At 36.9% G+C, this 27,708-nt stretch overlaps 1 protein-coding gene across 1 annotated transcript; it reads left to right on the forward strand.

Moving 5' to 3' along the window:
* Positions 1 to 830: 830 nt before the first annotated feature.
* Positions 831 to 27,350, forward strand: LOC120337399 (uncharacterized). The gene is made up of 9 exons (XM_078117081.1): positions 831 to 924; positions 1,904 to 1,952; positions 18,211 to 18,288; positions 18,954 to 19,101; positions 20,511 to 20,613; positions 21,654 to 21,719; positions 23,019 to 23,120; positions 23,562 to 23,684; positions 24,746 to 27,350. Exons 1-9 carry the CDS (start codon positions 843 to 845, stop codon positions 25,075 to 25,077), a joined length of 1,083 nt encoding a protein of 360 aa, XP_077973207.1. The 5' UTR covers positions 831 to 842; the 3' UTR covers positions 25,078 to 27,350.
* The last annotated feature ends 358 nt before the right edge of the window (positions 27,351 to 27,708 follow it).

Consider the following 27,708-nt stretch of genomic DNA (forward strand, 5'->3'; position numbering starts at 1 on the left):
ATAAAAAAAAAGTAGAGGAAAGTTGTTTAACAGAGAAAATATCGAAAAATGATAATAAGAAACCTGACAATTCTTTTATTGATACCTATGTTCTTGCAGATTTCGCACAACACACAAAGATCAATTCTTGGCTCTATTTCGGTGTTGATGGGGTAGATTTTTTGTTTTAGCATATGTCAGTGTCGAAAAAGATTTTACCACAATCCCCAAGTTTTTATGCAGTAACGTTTGTACAACGTGTTGAGAATGCCTGTTCAACCTAATGCCTTATTAAATGTCTACTGGAATTTTTTATTCTTTATTGCTGTATTGAGAGTGAAAGTCCCAAGTCAAGATGTTTAAAATTTTGACTCGTTGGGAGTTTGTAATGAAGTTTGTTTGTAGACCTGTCGATCTTCATAATCCACAACTCTGCTAAATCATCAGCACAGTTCTCCGATTTCAGGATGACCTGACATTTGGTTCTATAAAAAAAAGTCCATTTGTCTCTGAAACGAGGGCGTCTGGCACAACCATGTTTTTCTCGACAATAATCTAAATTGTTTTTGGTCACATGGCAAAAATTGCGTTTATTTTTGCTGAAAACTCTCGAATGATGCAGTAAATTTTTTTCTTTGGCTAAATCAGATATTTTTTTCCTGAGAAATCCAATGGTGATGCGCTTACTTTTAGTCTTTTCGCCGATATAAAGGCCCGGACTGTCTCGCAAAGGAGGGGATTGCACTTACGTGGAGGCTATTCTTGGAATCAGAGAACTGTGTCAGACTGTAGATAGTGGTGATACGCTATATGTTTATTTTTTTGTAAAAATCCTCTTCACACTTTTCAGATTATTTGGACTAATGTTTTGGTATTTAGAGGCTTTGTTCTTGCTTTTTATTTACGTTTGTCATGTAGAGGCAATGGGGAACATGCATCATTATGGTAAGTCAAAGTTATACTTTCGCGAAACATCCAAGGTATTAATATATTGGGGAGACAATGTCGCAAATGGGGGGAGATGACAGTATTTTCAAAATAGTAGACCTATAATTGTACTTGACGTTGATCAGTCGGGTCTAGTATAGTTTAGTACCACAAGTACCTATCTGACTATGTCATCCAAAAATTATGTCACTACGACGTCACAATCAGTCATAAGAGCTTGCCAAAGTATAGCTACGATCGTCCGAGACGGCATTTGCGCCGGCGATAACAAACTCACTAACTCCAGTGGTCTCTCTCATATCGGGATCGTTGCGATGAGAGATATAGATTGCTCGATTTCGGGTGATCGTCTGCTCATTTTGGACGACCATCCGTACACTTTGGCGATCTTTATTATGTCACTGTGATGTCATAGTGATGTACTTTTTTAGTGATGTAGTCAGGTCGGGGGTTAGGAATGACATATGCAAAAATTGTTGAGCCAGGCCAACTAGAAGTGCATGCGGTACTAAACTATATCGGACCGGATCAGTCTACCATTGTACCAGACAAAATGACTTTTTTCCAGTTATCCCCTCATCCCACTTAATGGTCAATACATTGGTTAACTACGAATGGGCCCCATAAACAAAATACTTTTATTAGTTAGTGTAACTATTCGTATATTAGTTGAGAGGATACCTGAAAAAGGTCCCGAATAATGTTATGTCCAAAGTTTTATTCCAAAAACATCTTTTATGCGCGATTCACTGCCTCATCGCTGTTTTCTGATGACATTGACAGGAACTTCCCTCAGTCTTTCATGTCAATCCGTGTTTACTAACTTGTAAATTGCCGCCATGATTTCATATAAACCATGTAGCTCTTTGGCACTCTAGTGGTCACCGATAATTCTTCTCAGAGACCATTCTTATCTACTTCTTTGCTGCGGGCAAAATGTCTTAAATGGTATATAAAATGTATTAAATATTTTTAGAGCTTCAAAGTAAGGAACTGGAGAAACTTGTATCAGATGAAGATATATTGTAAGTGTATTGTATTTTTGTTCTTCCATTTTGATAACCTTGAACGGGAACGGCTAAAGCTTTTTTTATTTGTAGTAACTAACTAATGTTCAATTCCCGCCATCTTTGTATTATTGGTTATTTGGACTAATGTTTTGGTATTTAGAGGCTTTGTTCTTGCTTTTTATTTACGTTTGTCATGTAGAGGCAATGGGGAACATGCATCATTATGGTAAGTCAAAGTTATACTTTCGCGAAACATCCAAGGTATTAATATATTGGGGAGACAATGTCGCAAATGGGGGGAGATGACAGTATTTTCAAAATAGTAGACCTATAATTGTACTTGACGTTGATCAGTCGGGTCTAGTATAGTTTAGTACCACAAGTACCTATCTGACTATGTCATCCAAAAATTATGTCACTACGACGTCACAATCAGTCATAAGAGCTTGCCAAAGTATAGCTACGATCGTCCGAGACGGCATTTGCGCCGGCGATAACAAACTCACTAACTCCAGTGGTCTCTCTCATATCGGGATCGTTGCGATGAGAGATATAGATTGCTCGATTTCGGGTGATCGTCTGCTCATTTTGGACGACCATCCGTACACTTTGGCGATCTTTATTATGTCACTGTGATGTCATAGTGATGTACTTTTTTAGTGATGTAGTCAGGTCGGGGGTTAGGAATGACATATGCAAAAATTGTTGAGCCAGGCCAACTAGAAGTGCATGCGGTACTAAACTATATCGGACCGGATCAGTCTACCATTGTACCAGACAAAATGACTTTTTTCCAGTTATCCCCTCATCCCACTTAATGGTCAATACATTGGTTAACTACGAATGGGCCCCATAAACAAAATACTTTTATTAGTTAGTGTAACTATTCGTATATTAGTTGAGAGGATACCTGAAAAAGGTCCCGAATAATGTTATGTCCAAAGTTTTATTCCAAAAACATCTTTTATGCGCGATTCACTGCCTCATCGCTGTTTTCTGATGACATTGACAGGAACTTCCCTCAGTCTTTCATGTCAATCCGTGTTTACTAACTTGTAAATTGCCGCCATGATTTCATATAAACCATGTAGCTCTTTGGCACTCTAGTGGTCACCGATAATTCTTCTCAGAGACCATTCTTATCTACTTCTTTGCTGCGGGCAAAATGTCTTAAATGGTATATAAAATGTATTAAATATTTTTAGAGCTTTCAAGCGTTTTTTAAATTTTCGCGGGCCTCAATAAAACTTATGTTGTTTACGGTTTTATTTTCAGTATTTTAAATTGCCGCTTTTCAATCAAAAAGTTGCGTAGTCATTAGAAACTCGCCGCCGATGAACGTATTTACCAGATTCACAATTCTGTGCGCGTACAAAAATAAAATAAATGTTATGGTTATCGTGGAAAAAATTTGTGGAAAATTTTCGTTTTAGAGAAAATAACACAATCGTAAAGGCGTTTGCGGGCCTAAATAACACGTTACGCTGATGAGTGATGAAAACAATCACGCGCAAGTTTCTATCGAGAATGTTTTCATTCAACGGGAACGTCTTGAAAGCGGCGTCGAAAATGTGTGACGTCACACAAATATCCGATATTCTTATGAACATGAATTCCGATATTCGAATGACGAGATATTCGAATACATTCGAATACTTTATTCGAATTGGCCATCCCTGGTTGTGGCAGTATCAAGTGGGCCAGATTGAACTACCCGACGGGCCGAATTTGGACTGTGTGTCGTACTTTGCTCATGTCTGTTGTAGCTCCTTCTATGTCGTTAAATACAAGTGGCTCTTTGTACTCGTACATAGTCTTCTTTGAAAACAGAGGCTTATAAATATGTCATAAAACATAATCCAAAATGACCTGCGATATTATTTCATCTTGAATAGAGCTGGTTGCAGACAATTTGTTATAAAAATTTCTCGAAAAAGTCAAAGGCCCTCGACTAAAATTAAAACAATGAAATTGACTAAGATCTGGAATAGATAGAGGGAGTTTGTAATAACTTCATGAGTTGCAAAAGACCTGCAATATTATTTTAGCATGAGTACAGCTGGTCACTGACAACAAAATTTGTTATAAAAGGTTAAAAAAAGTCACAGGCCATCAACTTAAAGTCAAGAGAGTAACAGAATAGTTGCGAGCCAATATCAACTCTTCACTTCTGCAAAAATATTACTTTAAATACATTGAAAACATGCCAGACTGTATATAATGCAAAGATGTTGTAGCAAGAATAAAGATAAGTTTTCTATGCGATTAAAATGTATTGCTGCAAACTGACAAATTCATTTCATAGCCGAAATATGTTTGTCTGAAGAACTCTGACTCCGATCGAACGAAATGTCACGTATATTTATTTGTGTTATAATTTTTAATTAGGTTGGATAATCTATTATGCATAATGAGTTGAAAAATCAATTAATACTCTGTTTATTCAGCTAATGGTGCTGCTATATTTTGGCCCGATAATTAGCTGTCAAGTACATGCATATTAGTAAAACATATTAACTTGAGCTGTGGTTCCCAAATCGCGGCAAAACATAAAAAAATAAACTTATGATGACTGACAAGTGATAACTATCCGTTCTTGTCAGTTGATCTTATCTACATGATTGATTATTCTCATGAATCGCTGATAAGGATCTAGTATCAATGGTTTCTAAAAATAGTCAAAAATGTATTTTTATAAACTTTCAGAAAAAAAAAAATTTATTTTCTTTATATATTTTTTTTGAAAATTTTTATAATATATTTGGTTCAAATCAAGGTCGCGTACTTTCACTCATAAATAAAAGAGACTCCTTTCTGGTGCATTCACGGTCGACCTGCAAATTGCCAAAAGCTTACCTGGATTATATAGAACCGTGGTTCTCTGCCTTTTTAGAATTTATCAAGTCTCGTGCGTCATCTAAAAAATAACTAGCTAACAATAAGTTCCAAATAACAGAGGAGCGTTCTAGAATCTGTGAACTAACTGCATGAAGTTGAATTTTTAAACATGCTCCATGCTAAGGATATTTAAGATCTTAGCACAACAGTTCGCTGCAATCTCAAAACAATAAAGAAATGTAAATATCCAAAATATGCGGGCAAGATAAAATATAACAAATTACAATGTAGTATTTAAAAAAAAAGTATGAAAAATTTATTTAATTTTCAATTTGTTGAGTAATATGCTCCCAATGTATAACGCTGATAGCTGCAGCGATGGAGCGTGAAAATACAGGGTTAAAATTAACCATACTTTATATTAATTATGAAAATATAGCCTGGGGGGATCCAAGCAGTGAAAGTTTTATTTATAAAACAATGTTTATGGTTTATATAGCGGACGTGACTCAATGGCTAGTTGGCAATGGTGGAGGCAGGATTGAAAGCAATATCTCTGCATTGTACAGTGTTTTCATAAAGTTACAATTCTATAAGTATAAGTTTAGGCACTCCAGAAGTATGTGTACCAATATGGAGGCAACTAATTTTGTTTGCCTATATTACATCAAGTTGTGTAAAGGGACTGAAACCTATGGGTAGGGGGTATATTCACTTGGCTAACACAGACAGTATCCGAACTGGTAGTAGAACTAACCCTAATCTGGTACACATATTAGGGAGTTACCTAAGTTTATTTCAACTCCATAATCATCATAACAGGTGATAAATGATTGATAACAACAAATAAAGGAAAACTGATTATAAAATCTGGAGCGCAAACAAAACCTTAGATAAGGTTTAAATCGTACAGAATATAAGATGGAAGGTTTTTCTAACAAAAGTGGTACGTGTTCACTCACCTAAAATTAGGAAATTAATTCACACACACACGCACACAAGCCACAACCACAGAGATATTATAAATACAAATTCTGTTATAAGGTCAGTTAGGGTAAAGTTAGAAATAAGATATGATTTTTATCCTTGAGAGAGGAAAGTCAATAAAAAGGCTTAGTTAGGGATTGGTTGGTTGCTCTTATTATATCTCAACCAAGTTTTTATTTTAATCAGGATATAATTTTTTTTTCATACAATGCACCTTTTCATGGCGGCCATTAGTTGCATGAAGCACATCAAAGTTCTTTTTAACCCACATCTGTTGATTTTGTTAATTTCTGTATAATAAAAATATTTGATATATTAGAACTATTAAATTTTATTGCCAGTAATAATTAGTATTGACCGAATTTTACTGATTTACTGAGCCTCATCGTCATAAAATTAATAGTAAAATTAACTTTGTCATGCAAGTGAGCGACCATTGCATTAAGCTGTTTTGCTGAGATGAATAATAACCAAACAAATCAAATATTTGAGGACATTCGAAATTCATTATATTTGACATAGTAAATTTATAATTTAGGAATAATTTTAAAAACATTTTCATTTCAAAATTTAGAGATTTCCTGCTGTCAGACAATTAGATAAAATGGTCACATATTGATAAGAAACAACACAGAGAACACAATGATCTTTTATATTTATGTCGTGATATAGTGTTTTATATAATTTTCCACATTAACTTGCCCAAACTTAGAATGTGTACGAAATTTTATAATCGGAAATATTTTCTGGAATGTATTCGGAATAGTGAAATATTGGGTTTCGGCCCTCCTTGATAATAGCTAATCAAAGGAACTCAATTTAGCCAATCTTTTTAGTGCTTGGTGTTGGCATCTTGCCTATGTTAAAAATATCAGGTTACAATAAATGTCTTTTCAATGAATGTCTTTTTCAAACCTTTTTTTTGAGTTTGTTACAGCAGTCATTACACGATTGATGAGACATTTCAGAAACATGTTTGGCACGAATTCTTGGCATGAGGTTTTATTTATAGATCTTGATTTAACACTCTTGATATAGTCATTGGCAAACATGGTTTTAATCTTTTAAAAAGGTTAAATTTTCTTAAACAAAATTTCAAATTCTGTTTGGAATTCCCTGGTATTGATCTTTATTTGTTTCTATCTATTCCAGTAAATTTTGTTCGACTTCTGTCGGGTATTTTGTGCTTCATGTCTGAGCATTAAATTAGAGAACATAAGCTTCTCTACCCAGCATTGCCGACCCAATTTATTATTATAAGTAGTGCGCTATATGTACAAGTAAAAAGCTGCGTTCCCAGTTGGTTGTCGTTTTTCCATGAATCGGCAAGAGGGAGTGCTTTATTGCACCCGCCAGTTGTGATTACCATTAAGTTTATGAAAAGAATAAGGTGAATAAACGCTGACAGTGCAAAGTCAATCAAATAAGGCGATTGGCACACCCTTCGGCGTCCAATATATTATAAAAATATAATGAGGCCAAAAAATTTGGGTCCAGAAAACCGATTTGATGCCGTCAGAAATTTGGGAAAGTAACCCTTTCTAGTTGGGAAACATGTCAGAAGAGCTTTACTATACATTAGAGCTGTCAACCAAGAGCCGTATTCACTATGTTATGGGCCGTGCAGGAATTTTATGTTCTATAAATTCCGACAGCTGATGACAAATTGTTTGTTTATTTCTCAGTTGGGGGCCTCAGACGACCCAGGATGACATAACTCATGTTTTGTACCTATGACTCATTATGATCTCATAGTGAAAAAGTTCAATTGAAATATGATACATGTTTGATAGGCGTGACGGAGGATGTGGTCACGATCTTTAAATGACTTTCAAGACACTAATTAGTGTTAATTAATTAATTACTGTCACGTTTTGAAACTTTTTATGATTTTTAAGGATTTGAAAATAATCTATCAAAGCTTCATTTGAATAAGAAAAACTTTGCCTGTTTGGGATTTCGAGTGCAATTGTTTTTGGTTTCCAATCAATTAGAATTGCTTGTGTTATTGTCAATTTTTGAATTGGTTATCACCTTTGGTATTATCACTTTGGTTTCTATGGGATGTATTCTACTTCTTTGGTTTTATGCTGGTGATTGAGTGAAGAATGCCACAGCAAAGATGACTTGGAAAGTAAAAGAATTGTATTTTTCTGTACATAGCAATTTTCATAGCTTGAAAGGCTTTTCAGACTCTCAAGAAAATCTTTCCGCGCTAAAAATCGAACTAAACTAAAAAAGAAATTGTAAATATCACAGGGCGATGAATAGAAAATTATGTCAGGAAATAGTTGCAACGTTATCTGTCTGCGAGGAATGACTCAACTAATCATGATACGACTTCGGTTCAATCATGTTCGCTAATCAATCACTCGATGTCTGGAGTTGTTATTTTGTCTAGTGTGGTGATTGCTTAATAATAAAGCGTTGACTTATTTTTATGAAATTTGCTTGAAGGAAGGTACATTCTGAGGAAAGTAAACTTACAAGCAGCACTGGAATGCCACTGAAAATCATAGTGATTTTTTATTATTTCTTCAACCAAAACAAAACAACCAACAACAATAAAAAAATAGGGCTACAAAAACCTGTTTTCGCTGTACACTGGAGGGAGCAATACCGCCATGCGATCATCGAAGTCAGCTCCCTCCAAGTTCGCAAAAAGTACAAGTTAATAAAAACTATTTGATGTGAGACTTGGAACAGCTCAGGTCATTGTGGGGATGGGCAATATAGAATAATTTACTATTCTAGAATACTTAAATCGAATCCAGAATACCGAATCCTATTCTATTTTTATTGATATTCTAAGTGTGAATTCTCCCACCATATTGATAAATGGGCAAAATGTGAATGTACCTACTACTATTTCATTGAAAATATCATTGGATTTTATTTGTTACCAAACAGGACAATGAAATATAAGAGTTTTAACAATTTACTTTTTGGCTTGAATTGTTCAAAATTTAATGTGATCTATAAATAGCCTACTTATACAGTATGTTAAAATAAATAGCTAATCCGAATCCTGTGAATGAAAGCTACGTTCGATATTGAAATACATTTAATTTCTCAGATTGGGAAATCTTTGTATAATAGGCGGACTTAACATTTTTTCTCTTAAAAATTAATCGTGTTTAAGCCGGAGCACCTAAGGTATGGATCAGGTAGCGCTTAATGGCATGCAAACCAGTGTTGCTTTAGAAACCCCTACACCATATGTATGAATAAAAACCCATTTCAACCAATATATTGACAGTGTGCGCCATCTGATCCGTAAAATCCGTATTCAAAAGCGATTTTGTTTCTTATTTTATCCGAGTACAAATCTTCTTATCTACGTTCGTTGCTGATTATTTACAAAACTTTTTGTCTCTTCCCGGGGGAGTGTTCCCATTAATAATTTAAATAATAAGGCCACAAATGGCAGGCTTTAATTCATTAAATTTATTTTCTTGTCCGTCTAACGGAAAATTAGTATCCAAAAAGATTCTCTCGTTTTAAATTTTGTCTGTTTTAATGAGGGCTGGCGTATAACAAAAGCTAACGTTTCCTATTTTGTAGTAAGATGGGACATAACGCTGCAGTAAAACCAATGTAGTTTACGTCGGAGTTTCAAGAATTGAACTTTTTTATTTTTCTGTCATTATGGACCATGGGCCATCTTTTGGTCTGGTTTTATTAAATTCAGCGCTCCAGAAGTATGTGTACCAATATGGAGGTAACTAATTTTGTTTGCGTCTTTTACATCAAGTTGTGTAAAGGGACTGAAACCTATGGGCAGGGACATATTCACTTGGCTAACACAGACAGTCCCAAACCTATAATAGAACTAAAATAAGGAAAATTGGAATAAAATTATGGCCTAACCCTAACCTGGTACACATGCTACGGTAGTACCCGAAATTCTAGCTGTTGTAGTATCGGTTCTATGTCGTGTTTGATGTCCTTCTTAAGTTAGCGTGTTAGAACCGGTTTCTGGGCAAAAAAGGAATTAATAATAAAAAAGGAATTTCAGTTTCAGGCTAACGAACATGATATATTCAACTGCTAATTGCCACAGTAAATCCTAAAGTTGCCCACGTCACATTTTTCAGAAATGGACTTTTAGATCTTCTGGCAATATGGCCAGGGGGCATCATATGTTTTGATTCGAATCTGTATCTGTACTAGATTTGATAGTGTCTTAGATAGATATTGCCCTAAGTTCATTTTTTGGTTCGGCTGCTAGAACTAAGCTATCACAAAAATGCGGTTTCCTTAAATTTTAAAATGTTAAATACCGGTAAGCTTATTTAGGGTGTGTTAAGTAAATAATCCTCTATGAGGGAGGAACTTTGTAGTATTTAGGGAAGAAATATAATTGAAATATAATATATAGTCATACTTATACTATTCAGTTCTATTTTAAAGCACTATTGTAATATTCATGGGCATATTTCACTGTGCAAAAGACAAAGTGCAAGATGCCTCCATTGTAATGTAAATGTTAAGTAACTATAGAGTTAGACACTACTTGTGCGTGCAATTTTGCGATCTGCAGTTTCTCTATGTGCTGAGCCGCGAACATGAGTGATTTAGTTTAGTATTTCAAAGGAAATTCAGGCAGGGCTGAGTTGACATAGATAGCCTTTATTCCTTAGGCCAAACTTTAAAAAGCATACAGTACACATTAACGATCACAAATTTATTCAAAGGCAGCAATTTTTTTGTGTGTATATGTGCGGGAGTTTATCCCTGATAATTTGATGCCGCATGAACAAAAAGATTTCGAACTACTGAGTTAGACTATAATAATTAGATTTATCATAATATAGCAGTGCCAGTGACTACAGGGGTGGTGACTCCTCCATGGGCCGGGGCCACGGCCCATCTAATTGGGCTTGATTTTAAATTTTTACAAAATTGTCAATATTCGAATCAAAAAACGAATAGCGGTATGCCACCAAATTTTTTTTTTGGATACTCATTCATATCAAAATAAAGCAAAATACCAAGCTACAGAAACGGGTACTCCTGTAGTATGTGCACCAGGTTAGGGTTAAGGACAAAATTCTGTTCAGATTTTTCACATTATAGTTCTATTATGAGTTCGGGGACTGACTGTGTTAGCCAAGTGAATAGTCCCTTTGCACAACTTGTGGCCCGATTCGATGGGCCGTGGCCCCGGCCCATGGGCCGTAGAGGAGTCACCACTTCCATTCGCCAGTGATGCCTGGAGCCATTTTTAAAGTAAATTTACCGTTTTATATTTAGATTTTTTTCACCATTACTAGGTATCTGTGAAACCGAAACACATATTTCAAGAATGGTATTTTATCTTAATTACCAATTTTGACATCACAAGAGGTTGTTGATTATTAACTTATGATGTCATAAATATCTTCAAATATTACCATGCGCGCCTCGTTTATTAAATATTTGAGAACATGTTGTCGCTTTCAGAAATAGAACAGGTCAACGAACCCTAGTACCTCAGTTGGGAATGTATAAATAAGAGACTGGGTGTGTCGGGTAGCAGAACGTTTGGGTTAGTTGGAGACCTTTGAGTTGTAGATTATATTCTGGAGTATGGGTAATGGCTTGGTACCGCATTTCCATTCATACCGGGAAAACAAATTTTCAAGGATGGATACAGAAATTTAGGTACTCTCGAAGTATGTGAACCAAGATGGCGGACATGAAACGTAGTATGTGTACCAGGTTAGGGTTAAGCCATAATTTCAGGTACAAATACTACGGGAGTCACTTGGCTAGTCTACAAACTCATAATAGAACTGAATTTAAAATTGGAATAAAATTATGGAACCTGGTACACATACTACGTTCCGGTGTCCACCATCTTCGTTCACATACGGAGTACCTAAATTTTACTGCATATTTGGTGTAGTTTTACTAATAATATTGACTTTTTGGTATTATTGCGATACGGTGACCGTACATTTGAACCCATGTGTATATCCACGGGTTCAATCTATATGCGGGTGCTAAAACCCATGGGTTAGGGTTAGTATGGGTTTAACTATTCGTGAAACAAAAAAAATTCCATAGGTGCAATAGCATACAGGTGCAATTGTCATGGGTTCAAATGTACGTGGGTTCAAATGTAATGGAACCTTGCGATACATATCTACATGTACATTATGAAATATTCAAAGTGTGCAGTAGTCGGAGTGCAAGTCATACATAACACTGGTCAACGATCATTTGAAGATTGAAATTTTATGCATACAGAGCCACCATGTGGAGTTCCAAAATATGCAAAGGGCATAAAAAATTATGAAAAATGTATTCTGAAAATAGATGCGATGGGTTAGTGCAGGGGTAGGCAAGGTTTTTGGACCAGGAGCCAGAAATTTTGCTCACCTGGACTGGTGGGCCATGTAAGTGTAAGTTATATTTTACGAACAATATTTACATTGTTACAAAATAAAAAGTTGAAAACAATAAGCCTCGTGCCAAAACTGAATTTATTCACAATCTCAACAAATTTTTTGAGGTATTTTTTAGCTAAAACATCCTAATTTGTTTCAGTTTGGTTATGGCAGAATCAGGTGGGCCAGATTGAATTACCCAATGGGCCAGATTTGTTTTACGGGCCATAGTTTTCCCATGTCAGGCTTGGTGTTTTAAACGTTAGACCTGTTTGCTTAACAAGTTAACTAAAGATTTCATGCAGAAACCTGCATCATTCAAGGTGAATTAAATTTGCTTAGCTAATTAGCGATGCCGCCCCTTTCAAAATATTTTTTTATGTACCAGTGTCTGCATGTCTATTTAGAGAGAAGCTGTAACATCAACTTTCAAAATGATAATTACTTGTGTGAATACTTTTCAGTTTAGTTTCTGCTTTTGACAAGTTGTTAAAATGGATTGAAAAAATATTAAATGATCTCTTACAAGGGATTGCATGTATCATTTGAGAGTAAAAAATGAGAATTTGGAATTCAACTCACCCCAAGGTCACTTATTATTTATCATCACAGAACCATTTGCATATTTATTGGTATTGACTTCATTTACCCCCTAAGGCAAAATTTAGTCTATTTATGTCTGTACTGGAATTATAATCCTCTACTTTCGTGTAATCGCTGAAGCGGACAATTCTGTAATGAATGGTTCAGGGGGTTTAAAAATAATTTGCAGCCGCTCAATATTTGTCTTGATTTTCTTGGAAAATGTTGTTTGGGGGGGTTTTGAAAGTTTTACCACAGAAATACTATTTTTAAATATTAGAAAAGCCGTAAGCCGTGGGGAACCAAAGTTGGTTATCAAGCAGCGACACCTAAGGTTCAAATATCTAAATAAACATTAGTCGAATTTTAGCAACTTGATTGTTGGAGCACTGGTATTATTGATGAGCAAGGCTTTGTTAGTTAAACCATCTAATTGGTAGTCAAACAACAAACATCGCGCAATACAAATTTTTTGTGAATAACATATCAACTATTTACTGGTTCGTTAGGAGCTACTATGGTTCGGCCAGAATCTTTCCGGGTCTGCATTTTATCTGGAACAGGAGTGGGCCATAATCGGACATTTATCCAGGCCACACAAAAAATAATTTTTTTTTTATTTAAGGAAGGCAAGAGGAGAGAATGCGACCATAGCTTAGCCTTTTTGTAATGAAGGCACTGGGCAATTCGGTGGACGATTTAACACAGGCAGAACAAAAATCATTACATATTTATTTATGCATGTGAGATTTTTAAACATAGACTTTATGCTTGGCAGCGAATAATTTGAGTGTTTACAAGGGCCGCGCTAACTGGCTTGAAGGGCCACATTATGGCCTACTTCCTCTGTTGTAAACCAGATGTAAACAAGAAAATTGATACTCAGCGAAACATCCAATGAAATAATCATTGCCTGCTTTGTCAGGTCTCAAGTTTCAGTGTCAAATTTTAATTATTCATCAGTTTCAATGATTAGTGTTCTGTTCGATTGCCTGACATTTTTTAGTACACTTCTTATTTGAAAGTTGCGGTAGACAGCGGATTTGTAGATATAACAAGTGTATATTGTGGATTCGTCACTCTGAATATGGCCCTGTATCATGGGCTGTTATTGTAAAGTAGGCCAGAATATTTGTGCAAATAGAAACAGTATATTTTGTGCAAATAGAGAAACAGAAACAGCATATTTGTACAAATATTTGTGAAGTGCTTTGAGGCATATAGATAATTACATTAAACCGTTTCACTTTTATTCTCTCTATAAATACCAAGTTTTGCTTTAAATGTGTTTCCACAGAGATATTTTATTCACCTTCAATAGACTGCTAGTAGTTGATGCTTAGGCAACTAAATGATATTTGTATTTTTCCACTCCAATATCACCATGGAAATTCCAAAATTTCAACTTCTGGCTGTAGCGAATTCAAAAGCACAATTTCGACCCTTGGGAGACCCTGATGCAACCGATCAAATTTTCAGAGCTGGATGCATTTCTCTGAACTGAAACCAGAGTAATTTTTCCATGAATTAGATCGGTTTCTGTGCAAAGTGCTGTGAGGCATGGAGATATTCACAAACAGTTTCACTTTTAATGCCTAGTTTTGCTTCTAATGAGGTATTTTATTTGTCATTCTCAATGATAAGAAAGCCAACAAACGAAAATAAAAGTATAAATGCATTTCAGTAGAATGAATCATGTAAGGACATGTTATCTCATTTTCACCCCAACCATTACCTCATAGGATAAGTATTAAACTAAATCTGATAGCCAGAAAAAAGTTTAATTTCCCCAAATTGTAAAAATAGAATATCAATCCATACTATGTTTATAATACAGTTTCTATGGAAACCAACCCAATGATCTGATTTATAATTTGTAAATTTCATTTCAAAATGTATTCAATTTTTACACCGTTGGCTTTGAACGAGGCCCTACTGAAGCACCCACTGGTATCTACGGTAATAGCATTATTATTTGAGTGTCTGGAATATTTTCAGTTCGGCATTACTTACCCAATTTATTCCTGAGTGAGGCGGATTGAACCCTAGATAGTTAACGTGTAAATAGTCTTATCAGCTTCTTGAAATGAATATATAGCTTGGTGTTGGGGCGCATTGTGCAAAGCGTTTGGAATACGCCCGCTATCACACCTCTGATAAGTCCCATGGGGGAATAGTTATGTGTGAGAGGATTGCTGGGCTCCTCCCTCCCGTAGGGGAGTTCACATATTTACTGTTGTCAGTTATGGCTTTCTTCGCCATCAAGTCCATGCAACCATGAGAGGCTGTGGTTCGTTATATGATTAAGTTGTCTTATCGGCTTTGATCTCCCCCGAGATAAGAATATAAATCTTATCCTACATGAAACTCATATCTTCAGATTATTCGGTTTTGGTCGTTCTTTAATTCCACGTTAACCTGAAGCATTGTTATTATTGTAAACGCTAACTCGCGTAAACCATTATTGAGAAAGTGACATTTAATGCTTCCGGCTTGTAATTTTAAGTAGAAAGGTGATTAATCATCATTGTTGTCAGGTTGGCATGTAAGGAACAAGTTTTAAGCTTAGTAGAGCTTTGAAGTTTATTTTATAGCCAGTTAGTATAGCATAGCGATATGTGCAGGGTGACCGTGAAAGAATAGAACCCAATTGGAACATATTCTAGAAATAACCTGTAAAGTGTTACTGAAACCTTAGGGCACAGATTTCAATCATACATAATCAGAATTTCAAGTATTAAATAAACTTCTTCATTTTCGTAGAATTAATTAAGAAACTTATAGGAATTTGTGTGGTTGAATAGCCTAGGAGTCAGATAGTAATAGAGTTTCAGAACATAAGGATAAATCTTGGAATTTTGAAAATCTTTTTTTTTAAAAATATAGCAAAGTGCAATTTAAGCAGCTGCCTCTCGTTACCTTAAGTATTCCCACCACAGAATTCTCTGTGTTCATAAAAACTCTTCAGAAATCCAACTTGAATTCTAGGAAAATATAAATAATTGGATTAACAATATCAAACTATGCAGATTTTGGTCTTTTCAAAGTATAGAAACTCCTTAATGAGACACTGCTTGCACAGAGCCTTGGTTAGAGTGAAAAGCATGTAACATTACTCATCAATAATATTATTATGTTGTTCTTGTTCTTTATTGTAAAATTATATCGTTATGAAAAAACCTCGTTTCTCTTACTGGACCAATTGCTTTGAAATTTTCAGTGGTTGAAGATTGTTGCTAGAAGGCTATTACTTTTGATTATTCCAAATATTTCTGTTAGCTCTATGGAATCCATTTTTGTGTGCTATGTTCTCATCAAAATTTGCGCATCTTGTGGCGGTTCTGTGAATGCATATCAGCGGATCTCCTATATGAGATGATAAATCACCAACGTAAGGAGAAACTCTCTAATCTGATCTATTTACCATGTTTCGTTTGTTGTTGGTTTATTGCTCAAGAGCGGCTTAAAGCAAACAATCAAACTTATAATCCGGATAATTCATATGCCTTGCTACTGGGCAAATGGAGTATGGAAAATTCCGCCTCAAATTATGAAATTAGTCTCAAAAATGAAACAGTATGTTCATTTTCAGGTGTAAAAGCCTTGCGCTAATGCTCAGTGTTTCTCAAAGTGTTCATGCAGGCCACTAGTGGGCCTTGGAGAGAATTTAAATTGACCCGGTGTTTCATAGGGCCTACAGTAGGTCCGAAGCAACGTCGTCAATTACAAATTGGAAAGAGAGGGGATTTAGGCTTGAACCAAGGTTTGGAAAGTCAACTTAACAATCTGATAAATAAACATGTTAATTACGCTTTGCATACACTGCATTGTTTTATTCAATTATTCAACCATGCGCAGCTTACAAATATAGGTTCAAATCCCATGGCAGGGACAGTTATGTGCGTGTGGTTCGCCGGACTCCGCGTCGGCGTAGGGTGGTTCACGTAACCGGTATTCGGTTACGGCTTCCTCCACGAACAAGTCTATGCTTCCGGAAACAAATAACTGACTAACTAGGTATGCCCGACTTGGAATGGTTACCGGATGATAGGCCGTGGTTAGTCATATGGTTGAGCCGTCTCTCCGATTTTCCTCTCCCCCAGGATAAATATAAACTTTCTATCATATCCAACATACACAATGTAAAAATGATCAAAATATGGCATTTCAGGATGAACAGAGATGCAAAAAAGCCATACTGGTTATTGAGAATGCATTACCAATGCATATTCATGAGGTTTTCGCGTAATCGGGCTGACAGGTTCAGTTTTAGCAAGTTTTTAACAATTGTTCCTGGTTGGGTTTACCTATTGAAAAGTTCAGGTAGTTGAGGCTGACTATGTAACTATTAGCTGCAGAATATGCCATACTTTTCTACCAACTCCAAGGTGTTTTAGTTTAAAGTCGCTATTCAAAAAAAAAATTCTAGAACAATTAGGCATATTTCAGATTTTAAATGATTGTGGTGAATATATTTTATTGTCAAACAATTCAACTTACAATGTAGATAATTTTTATGCCTGGCTGCTGCGTGCCTGAAATCTGTGGTATTAAGGACTAATCATGTTTTGTATTTCAAATAAAAGACTAATGTGCGTTAATGTGGCATTTATGCATTTTTAAGAGTATTTTTCTCTTATCATGCAGATACTATCGTGGATATATTTCCTTTTACGAATATTATCTAAACCTTATTCTATGAAACTATGATGTGTCAGTAGTTTCTTGTAACTTTGTCATCTTCTGAGTGAGTGAGCAATATTATTTGCTTTTTTTACTTCTGAGTAAATACACGTAAATTCGCTCAGAGATGAGTAAAGTTTATTCTTATTTCTCAGTCATTGCATAAATGAGTCTCCTTTTTTTTGAGACAGTGTGTATACCTATGCTCAGAAATAAATCTCTTTTTATTCTGAGTGAGTGTCCGTAACTTTGCTCAGAGATGAATCTTCTTCACTTCTGAGTGAGTGCCTGTAATTTTGCTCAGAGATGAGTCTCCTTTACTTCTGGGTGAGTGCCAGTAACTTTGCTCAGAGATAAGTCTCCTTTACTTCTGAGTGAGTGCCCGTAACTTTGCTCAGAGATGAGTCTCCTTTACTTCTGGGTGAGTGCCAGTAACTTTGCTCAGAGATAAGTCTCCTTTACTTCTGAGTGAGTGCCCGTAACTTTGCTCAGAGATAAGTCTCCTTTACTTCTGAGTGAGTGCCCGTAACTTTGCTCAGAGATGAGTCTCTTTTACTTCTGAGTGAGTGCCCGTAACTTTGCTCAGAGATAAGTCTCCTTTACTTCTGAGTGAGTGCCCGTAACTTTGCTCAGAGATAAGTCTCCTTTACTTCTGAGTGAGTGCCCGTAACTTTGCTCAGAGATGAGTCTCCTTTATTTCTGAGTGAGTGCGTATAACTTCTCAGAGATCATACCCCTTCACTGAATACATGTGGCCCTTTTTGAACCAATTCATGATTGAAACTTGATCATTTTTCTTATTTTGACAGATTTCGTATAATTAGGAGTGAACCTAACGACACAAAAATTGAAAACGAACGGGATCTCCATCTATTCGAAGACAGGATGTAAGATTAATTTTTCAAGCTGTTTAGTTCGCCTATTTTACATCAAGTTGTGTGAAGGACGAAAACTTATGGGCAGGGGGTATGTTCACTAGGCTAACACAGACAGTCCCCGAATTCGCTAATAAGAAAAATCGGAATAAAATTACAGCCTAACCCTAACCTTGTTCACACACTGCAGGAGTATCTAATTTATTACACCCTTGGTGAGGTGGGGCCAAGGGATTCGGGTCCAAGATGTGTAACTAACGATGCGAACTCAGTCCAACTCAAATGCTTTAACCACCAAGCAACCATACTAAAAATTCAATGTTGAATTTGAGAGGGGAGGTCAAAGGTCATAAAATAGTCGTGATTTTTTAAAGAGTTTCTAATTTAAATTATGTGCCCTTTTTTATATATATTTATATTTTATCATCTGTTATGCTGATTAGGGAATTAAACTTATAATACTCCTACCTAATCCGAATCCAATAGTGAGGCCCGCAGTCAAATTTATATCTGGTTTCAACATTAATCTTGAGTCAAGTGTTTGTGGGGTTAATTTGCATATATTTTCGGACTCATAGCGTTAAAGTGGATGTTTGTAGTCAAAGTTTTGTTTCAGTTTTATAACTATTTTTCGTCTGACAGACCTATGTTATTTAAAATATGAATTTCCATTCCAGGGATGATGAACTAAAAAGCAATTTTGGATTTCCTGATCGAAATCATGTCCCACCAGATGGTGGCAGTAAAGAGCAAGGAACAACTGACGAGGGATTGATGGGATCGACGTCAGATTATGTTCTGATTGCTATGATCGTTGCAATGATGGTAAGTCCACCTAACTTTCAGAAATCGGTGATTATTATTGATTGAAAACGGGCACATCGGATACCTTTAAAAGGCTCATCTGACGTTTCTGGTGCAGAAATACATCTACCGAGGGCTTGCGAGCTGGAGTCGTAGCCGTGATGTCATGCGTTACATTTTGATGCTGCCAGAACTACGAGAAATTTTAGTGGCTCAAGCCAGCTTCCCGCCCCTGCCAACAATGCGCGAATCAAGACGAGGCCTGATCGCCGTGAATCAATATTTCGTTTTAATAATGGTGGAGTATTTCGTTATTAATATTCCATTAAAATATTTCCGTTATTACAATTAACGAAAATGGTGAGAACTTGAAAGTTCCAACCCAAACAAAACATCTCCACTGGATAATTCGCTTGAATTTCCTAATTTTTTACGGCCATAAAATCTACTATTTACCTAATTATGTTTGACTCAAGTAATAATGTAATGAAATTTCAATATTTCACTATTGGGTGCTCCAGTGTGCCGATATGGAGGTAACTAATTTTGTACGTCTACTTTACATCAAGTTTTGTAAAGGGACTGAAACCTATGGGCACTTGGCTAACACAGACAACCCAAACTCGTAATAGAACTAAAATAAGGAAAATCGGAATAAAATTATGGCCTAACCTGGTACACATACAATAATGGTGCCATGTATTATAACGCACCACGCAGCATTAAAAAACGTATCTCAATCATTTTTGGGGATACTTGACAATGGAATTGGAAACTAGCAACAAAGGCAATAATAGTGATGCCATAGATTTTAATATTGATACCATAAAATATAATGTCACTGTCACAACCACAGCAGTCAATCACATTGAACATGCTTTTAATTATGACACGAATGCCTCAAAATATGACATTGGGGCCACGGGAATAGGCAATTAACCACAATCAATTCCAATCACATTGAACGGCATGGCATCAAAACATGGCATTGGGGCCACAGGAATACTCAATGAATTACAACAAATCGAAACAAAAATGATGGAAGACTCATGACTCGACTTTACTCACAACTTGAGAGTTCGGTGACTTTTGAAATATCTTAGGTCCAAACCCCATACCCCACCTCACCTAGGGTGTAAATAGGGTAGAACAATGAGGAAACGGAAAAGATTTCGATCCAAACACTTGATGGTGAAGGAAGCAGTGACCAACCAGCGATTACGTAAACCACCCTACGGCGATGAGGAGTCCACCAATCCTTTCGTCGTACATAACCATCTCTGCATTGGATTCGAACTTACAGACCCACATAGGGTAATCAGAGGTGCAGTGGCGAGTGTATTCCTAACTCTCAGCACGATGCGCTAGTACATTTGAGGTAAAAGGCATGATTCAACATTTTATAAAAATGAATATTATTTCCTTTGCAGTTCTGCATGACGCTCTGTTGTTTATGTTTGTTTTGCCGATCCTCGTCTCGTCTTTCAATCTGTGGAATCAATTTCGAATTGAACGATCGAAGAAATTCACTAGGTGGGTAAAGGGTTAATGTTAATTAGTGAGAAAGGGTTAATCAGTATGAAGGTGATGTTTTTTGACTATCAGGCATTACATTACAGATAAGACAATAAGATATGGCGAACCATGGCCTTTCGTCCGGTTACCAGTCCATGTTGGACATGGGATTAGTTAGCTATTTATATGTTTCAGATGCTTGGACTTGATAATGGAGGAAGCCGTATTCGACCATCTTACGATGGAAGGAAGTCTAGCAATCCTCTCGCACATAATTATCCACCAAACTCAGGGTAATCATAGCTTAAGAATACGCTTCTGTAGTAAGCGTATTTCTAACACCTGGTAAGATACACCACACTGATGTGTCTCGTAGCCCCCGAAACTTAAGACAATTGAAGTTATTACTGTCACGAAACTTTAATATTTAGAGAGATGCCAACAAAACAGGCCGTTTAATTTCACTATGAAACATTACTTTCATATAATACGAGTTTCAAATCAAAAGTATAAACGAGAATATCGGTTGGAAACCGAAGACTTATCGATCGATAGTTAGGGGATACCCCAAAACAGAAACTGCAGTTTCGATTCATCCGCTCTTGTAAGTTGCGCACTGCGCATGGCACACACACACTCGGCGTGTCTCAAAATCCTCTCGCTTTACAAAAATCTAGATCACTATATCAATAATTGATTGATAACTCGCTAATTAAACGACATAATTCGCCCAAAATCAATAGACTTCTGGTCCGAGATAAGATGAATGCACATGCAAAATCTGGAGCAGATTCAATCTCGCTTTCGTGAGATATCGCGTGCATCTAACAGACATACATACAGACATACAGACAGACAAATACCTATCAACATACTTACCGATTAAAATCGATAAGTAAAAACAGAATATAAATAAAATTGGTGCTTTTTGCTAAAATTTGTTGCGCGCCTCCATGTGGGGACGCGACCCCAGTTTGAAAAACCCTGATTTAGAACTGTTTTAGAATAAATAAATCTCTCACACAACTAATTCGAATACATTTAACTCCTTTTTTCAGATAACGGCGAAAACTTGAGTGAAATTCATGAAGTTGTTCCACTGACACCAACAACAGCTGGAGATTGTGAGTTTTGCATTTTTTTTTCTCAAAATCTAAAGAGTAATGTTCAAATATTTGTAGTCTAGCGGTTAGCAGCAGTGGTTCTCAAACTTTTTAGGCCACGCCCCTTTTTTATAACTTGTCCCGCGTCCCACCCACCTCAAAAATAACTAGCTAACAATAAGCTACAAATAACAGATAGTAAGGTGAAAGTATGTTTTATTCCCAAAACATGTTGAAAATAGGTGAATGGAACGTAAATATCCAAAATAAAAGAATGTAAATATCCAAAATAAAGCGGACAAGATCAAATCTAACAAATGTTTTTATTTTTGATAAGCTTGACTCCTCCCCTAAAAAAGCGGGGCAGGCCCCACCATTTGATAACCACTGGGTTAAGGCATTTGATATTTGATTTAAGTATTGACATAGCTGATTAAATATCCCGGTTTCAAATCCCATGCCCTCAGTTTCACACGCGGAGCTCTAAGGGAAATAAATTACCGTAGCTGAGCAATTCCGGAAAAATACCTGTCCTATTTTGCTAGATATCAGTGGAACACCCTTTAATGAAGCAGCCCTGCGTAATTTTTCTCACGGCACTCAGGGATGGAAGAGTTGCTGATATTTGCTGTTCAAACTCTTGCAAAGTCCTCTGTAAGCAGAATCTGAACGAAGTTTGCCCACAGCAAACACAGCGGGGCGGTGTGGCTCAACGGGCTAAGCGTTAGGAATACGCTCGCCACCGCACCTCTAACTACTCTGCGTGGGTTCGCAGGTTCGAATCCCATGCAGGGATGGTTATGTGCGAGAGGATTGCTGGACTCCTCGCCGTCGTTGGGTGGTTCACGTAACCGCTGGTCGGTTACGGCTTCCTCCATCACCAAGTCCATGCTTCCGAAAACAAACAATACAGTAAAACTAATCCCATACCCGACTTGGAATGGTAACTGGACGAGAGGCCGTGGTTCGCCATATGGATAAGCCGTCTTATCGGCTTTCCTCTCCCCCGGGATAAATATGTAAATCCTATTTTATTCATCAACTTAGGAATAAAAGTAGAAGCAGCCTCTCCAAGCTCACTATAACAGGCTTTTAGTCGAGCAGCTCCTGGGTCTATTATGTTGCTGAAACTTTCATGAAATCTATCGAAATCCCTGTTCGAACGTTCGAAAGTTTTCTCACAGCATTTAGGAATAATAGTAGTTGGCCTATAGAGGGGTCACCCCCTAGCCCCAATATACATTATAGTTGGCCTATAGAGGAGTCACCCCCTAGCCCCAATATACACTGCCACCCCTCAAACAGATTCTCTTCTTCCAGATAACCATAGGATACAAGACATAGAATCCATGCTGCGGTCTGATGCTCCTCCACCCATGTATACAGAAATTGTCAAGAGAGCAGAAGCACAAGGGCACCAAGGTATATAGCTAAGATGTTATCTCAGTTGAGCTGGGCGTCCTCAGCCTGTATTGGATTTATAGTTAGGAGGAATGTCAGTTAGGCTGAGCGATTTTGAATACCTGATGATTTCAGAATCAAATTGAATTTTTTTTTAATTTAAATTAAATATGTAATTGTGTGTGACTATTTTATTGTGATTGGCTCCTCCGAGCACATAATTACTAAAACATAGAATCCACCGGAAAGGTTTAGTTAGAACAACTGTTTTAAACTACAATGATTCATAGCAGCGATTTTCTCTTTTTTTGCCCTGGAACTGCATTTGAATTTTTCAGCCCTTTTAGAAGATAAATTAAATTGTTTCCAAAAAATTCGGTCTACATCTTATTTTTCGAATTATTACCCCGGACAGACCCCTTTCGTTCGCACAAGTGGAAAAACTTTTCTAATATTTTTCAGCCAAAGCAGCAGAAGCAAAGGGAAACAAAAGTTGTAGGAAGAAAACCCATAGTGATCGACCAAGCGAAACAAGTTCATCAAGGTCAAATGGGGGTCGAAGTTCATGGAGAATATCAGGAAGAAGTAAGTGATGAGTTGGTTTCCACACCAAAGTAGGATGGATTGACTATTCAAAACAGAAGTTTCCAACCTTTGTCATTAAAGTCCCCCCTTCGTCTATTTTGGAACTCTTCATTCCTCCCTGCCTAGGCATAGAAAGTACTTCATATATTTAATATTAGAATAGGTTTTACATGTCCCAGAGGAGGGAAAAATGGATAAGACGGCTTAGTCATACAGCGAACCACAGCATCTCGTCCAATTACCAGTCCAGGTCGGGTATGAGATTAGTTAGCCAGTTATTTCTTTCCAGATGCATGGACTTGATTGTGGAGGAAGCCGTAACCGACCAGCGGTTACGTTATCCACCCTGCGGCGGTGAGGAGACCAGCGATCTTCTCGCTCATAACTATCTCCACATGGGATTCGAACCTGCGAACTAATACAGGGTAATCAGAGATGTTGGGTGGCAAGCGTATTTCTTACGCTTAGCATGGTGAACCACACCGCCCAGCTGATATTTAATGAATACTTTGCAAGTTTTATGCACACGCCACCTTCCTGTTTTTGTACAGTTCAAGTGGGTAGTTAATGTGTGCATAAATAATAATAAAGAATATTAGTTGTTGTACGACAGCAAATACTAAGCAAAATTACTCTCCGGTTGGGAAACACTTACTTGAAACATCACATAATGCTAAGCTAGTTGCTGGACAAAGGCGGGCTTTGAAGACGAATTTTACCAAAGTCTCGTCACACTATAAACTGTTAAAACATTCTTTACTTCCCCTTGCCCGACTGGACGCGACAAAGAACTGGGAGTGAGCGTCATATTTTTCAAAATTTCGAAGTCTATGAGAGTATAGGAAATTTACACTCGACTCCAGGCCATTCAGAAATTGAATCTCGTTTTACAAAAACTTAGTCTTCGTCCTTAGCTCGATCTCCTGGCGTCATATTTTTTAATTAGTTCAACTTATTATCACTATCAAGATTTTCGACAAAAATATGGAAAAGTCCTTGTAGTATTCTCTTTTGCAATCAGCTGTTTGGCGTAACCTTGAAACATTCTGTAACATTTTCAGGTATTTTTGCGTCATTTCGTGCCAAATCTTCGATACTACGATCGCGACGTAGCGAGAGTGCCATCCAGTGTCCAACTGTTGATGAACAAGTAACGATACGATGCCATCACAGCGACCATGCCCTCCCCCCTACTCTAGAAGAGATTGAATCAAGCTCGGGAACTCCTCAGAGGAGAGCTGAAAACGAGACAGAAGTTACCGTGGAAACCGTTAATGGCGTCACAAGAGAGACTGACAATCGAAAAGAAATACCAGCGGAGCGGAACAAAGTTTTTGTTTACGATGTAAACGAATTACAATCACCTGAGGATGATGACGATGTTTTCTTATGATGTCATCGGTTTGATGATGTCATATACATCGGCAAAACATGAACTATAAGTTTTGCAGTGATGTCACATATGCTTTCGTCAATGCAATTATGATGTCATGACACATATGATGTCACAATAAGATATGAGGATAACCATTCCAAGGACTGTTAGTGCAATATGCTAGACTTTTGAAACTTTTTTAGTGAGTGGGTCAAACATTATAAATTGATCATGAGATAGGACTGCAGGTCATAGATTCATTCAATGTTTGCATCAGTGAGTGCTGTTGCAACCTTAGTACACTTATTGTTAGATTGAATTAGGGCCGACATTTCTAAAAAAAAATTTATCGTGTTGTGTTTTGCGACCTAATATGTCCTTAAAAAACCATGGGGGTTCAATGGTTTGCCATCTCTAGCCTAGTTCTTAGAGCGGTGTCCTAACCCATGACATCCCCTCTCAGATCTGTGCTTCCAAAGAGCTAGACAAAGTCTTGTACACTTTTTTTCATTTTGAAGTTATTTTTCACACAACTTCGTATTTTTGTAACTGCCGTATTCATAAAATCTTTTCTGCAAAGGGTCGCATTGACAAAAGGACTCAATTTAATTAGAAGACCAAGTTTTCATATACTAGTCAGTATTCATATGGTTCGTTGTGTAGAAAGCTAGACAGGCTTTCTGTAGCGCATGATGAGTATTCGAGTAGTAGAGGAATAGTGTATATTTACTGCCTCCAATGTTAACCCCCTAATAAGGTCGAGCTCACCCCATACCCAAATGAATGTCAAATTTAATCCCCAATGTAGGTCTAATCCTATTTACCTCCATGAAGGTTGATCTACCCCAGAAATGGAGGTCAAATTTACCCTCAATCTGATTTATTTTACTCAAAGAATGTAGCCCCCAATGCAAATCGAATTCTATTTATCCTCATAGAGGTTGATCTACCGCTACAATGGAGGAATAATACCCCAAGCTGATTTAATTTAAACCCAGAATTTTAACCCAATGCAAATTGAATGATATTAATTCCTATTCAGCTCAATCTACTCCCTATATATTTCAAATTTACCCCCAAGCTGGTTTGATTTAATTCCAGAATGTAACTCCCAATGCAAATCATATTTACCCCATAGAGGTCGATTCACCCCTTCAATCGAGGTCAAATTTACTCCGTAATGGAGGAATAATATACCTCCAGCTGCTTATGCCAACTATAAGCAATTGTCCACCCATTCTGTCACCAGAGCCTGTTTATTCCCAACTATTTACCTAGGTTTTATTGAGTCGTATATTTTTAATCCACATTTTCAAAATGCCAAAATGTAATTGGATGTTTATTTTCACTGGTTATTTTTAGAATAACACGTTTTACCTTCAGGCTGATAGAAACCATGGTTATGGGCCACAAATTTGTTAGGCGCTCATGTAGTATGTGAACCAAGATGGCGGACACCGGAACGTAGTATGTGTACCAGGTTAGGGTTGGGCCATAATTCCAGGTAGAATACTAGTCTAGTCCCCGAACTCGAAATAGAACTAAAATAAGGAAATTGGAATAAAATTATGACCTAACCATAATCTGGTACACATACTACGTTCCGGGGTCCACAATCTTGGTTCACATGCTACGGGAGCGCCATTTTTGTGATTATTGAAGATCCATTTTGATTCATTTCTGTTCACAAACATACACATGATGTCTCTTGATTTGGTTTCTTAGCTTCATTTGGTTAGAATCATTTCCTGATTAGCATCCAACTGGAAAGTTTGGGGTTTAAAGTTCACAAATAGACAGAAATTCAGTTTATTCTTTATGGATAAATTTTGTGCCCGTAAAATTTGTGAATTATTCTCACATATTATTTCATCAAAGTTTTTGTAATAATAAATTTGGTTTTTCTCTAAGAGTGGGAGCAGCAGCATATCTACTTAAAATGGCACCCATTTTAATTTAGTTTATTAGTTGAAACTTTGAGTGGGGATTGGAGTCTCGGTCAAAACTTCTTCCAATCTAGAGTTGTTTTCAAATGACTCTGACTTTGGAATTTATCAAACTCCGCAGCCCCGGAATCAGCATTCTATGAGTCGTCTGTAACGTTTAAAAAATAACTCGCGAATCAGTCCTTCTATGACTTTACAATGCTCTATGTGTTCTCGATTGCAATTTATCGAATTACCTTTTATGCACTTTTAATTCAGCCTATATATTTTTGGTATTTTCTCTATCTGTATTCGACACACAACTGCTGCTATAGTGGCCTATTCAGTTAAAATTTTTGTTCTGTACCATTAGGTGATATTTGTGTTTGGATGAGATTTATATGGGAAAGCTTGAGGGACGGGGAGAACAAGGCCGGGGCAAACTTGTAAGATAGATCTATCATATGGTGAACCACGGCCTCTTGTCTGACAACAGTGTTTCCAGTCCATGGCAGGAATAGCTGAACAGTTACTTGTTTCATATGTATGAACTTGTGAAGCCATAGCAGACCAGTGCTTACATAAACCACCCTACGACGGCGAGGGTTTCAGCGATCTTCTCAACAAGATTGGAGCCTGCCCAGGGTAATAAGAGGGATGACGAAGTGTTTTTACCAGCGATAGGGATGGCACGTTGTCGCTGGAGCAAACGCAGTTGAACCAA

The sequence above is a fragment of the Styela clava genome, chromosome 10 (assembly GCF_964204865.1).
Source record: "Styela clava chromosome 10, kaStyClav1.hap1.2, whole genome shotgun sequence".
Lineage (NCBI taxonomy): Eukaryota > Metazoa > Chordata > Ascidiacea > Stolidobranchia > Styelidae > Styela > Styela clava.

What these genes read in the sequence shown, in the direction of transcription:
- LOC120337399 (XM_078117081.1), top strand. Translation starts at nt 843, where the DNA reads ATGTTTTGGTATTTAGAGGCTTTGTTCTTGCTTTTTATTTACGTTTGT. An exon ending in CGATCGAAGAAATTCACTAG is followed by an intron (nt 20,614 to 21,653) that starts GTGGGTAAAGGG and finishes TCCTTTTTTCAG; the next exon opens with ATAACGGCGAAAACTTGAGT. An exon ending in ACCAACAACAGCTGGAGATT is followed by an intron (nt 21,720 to 23,018) that starts GTGAGTTTTGCA and finishes CTCTTCTTCCAG; the next exon opens with ATAACCATAGGATACAAGAC.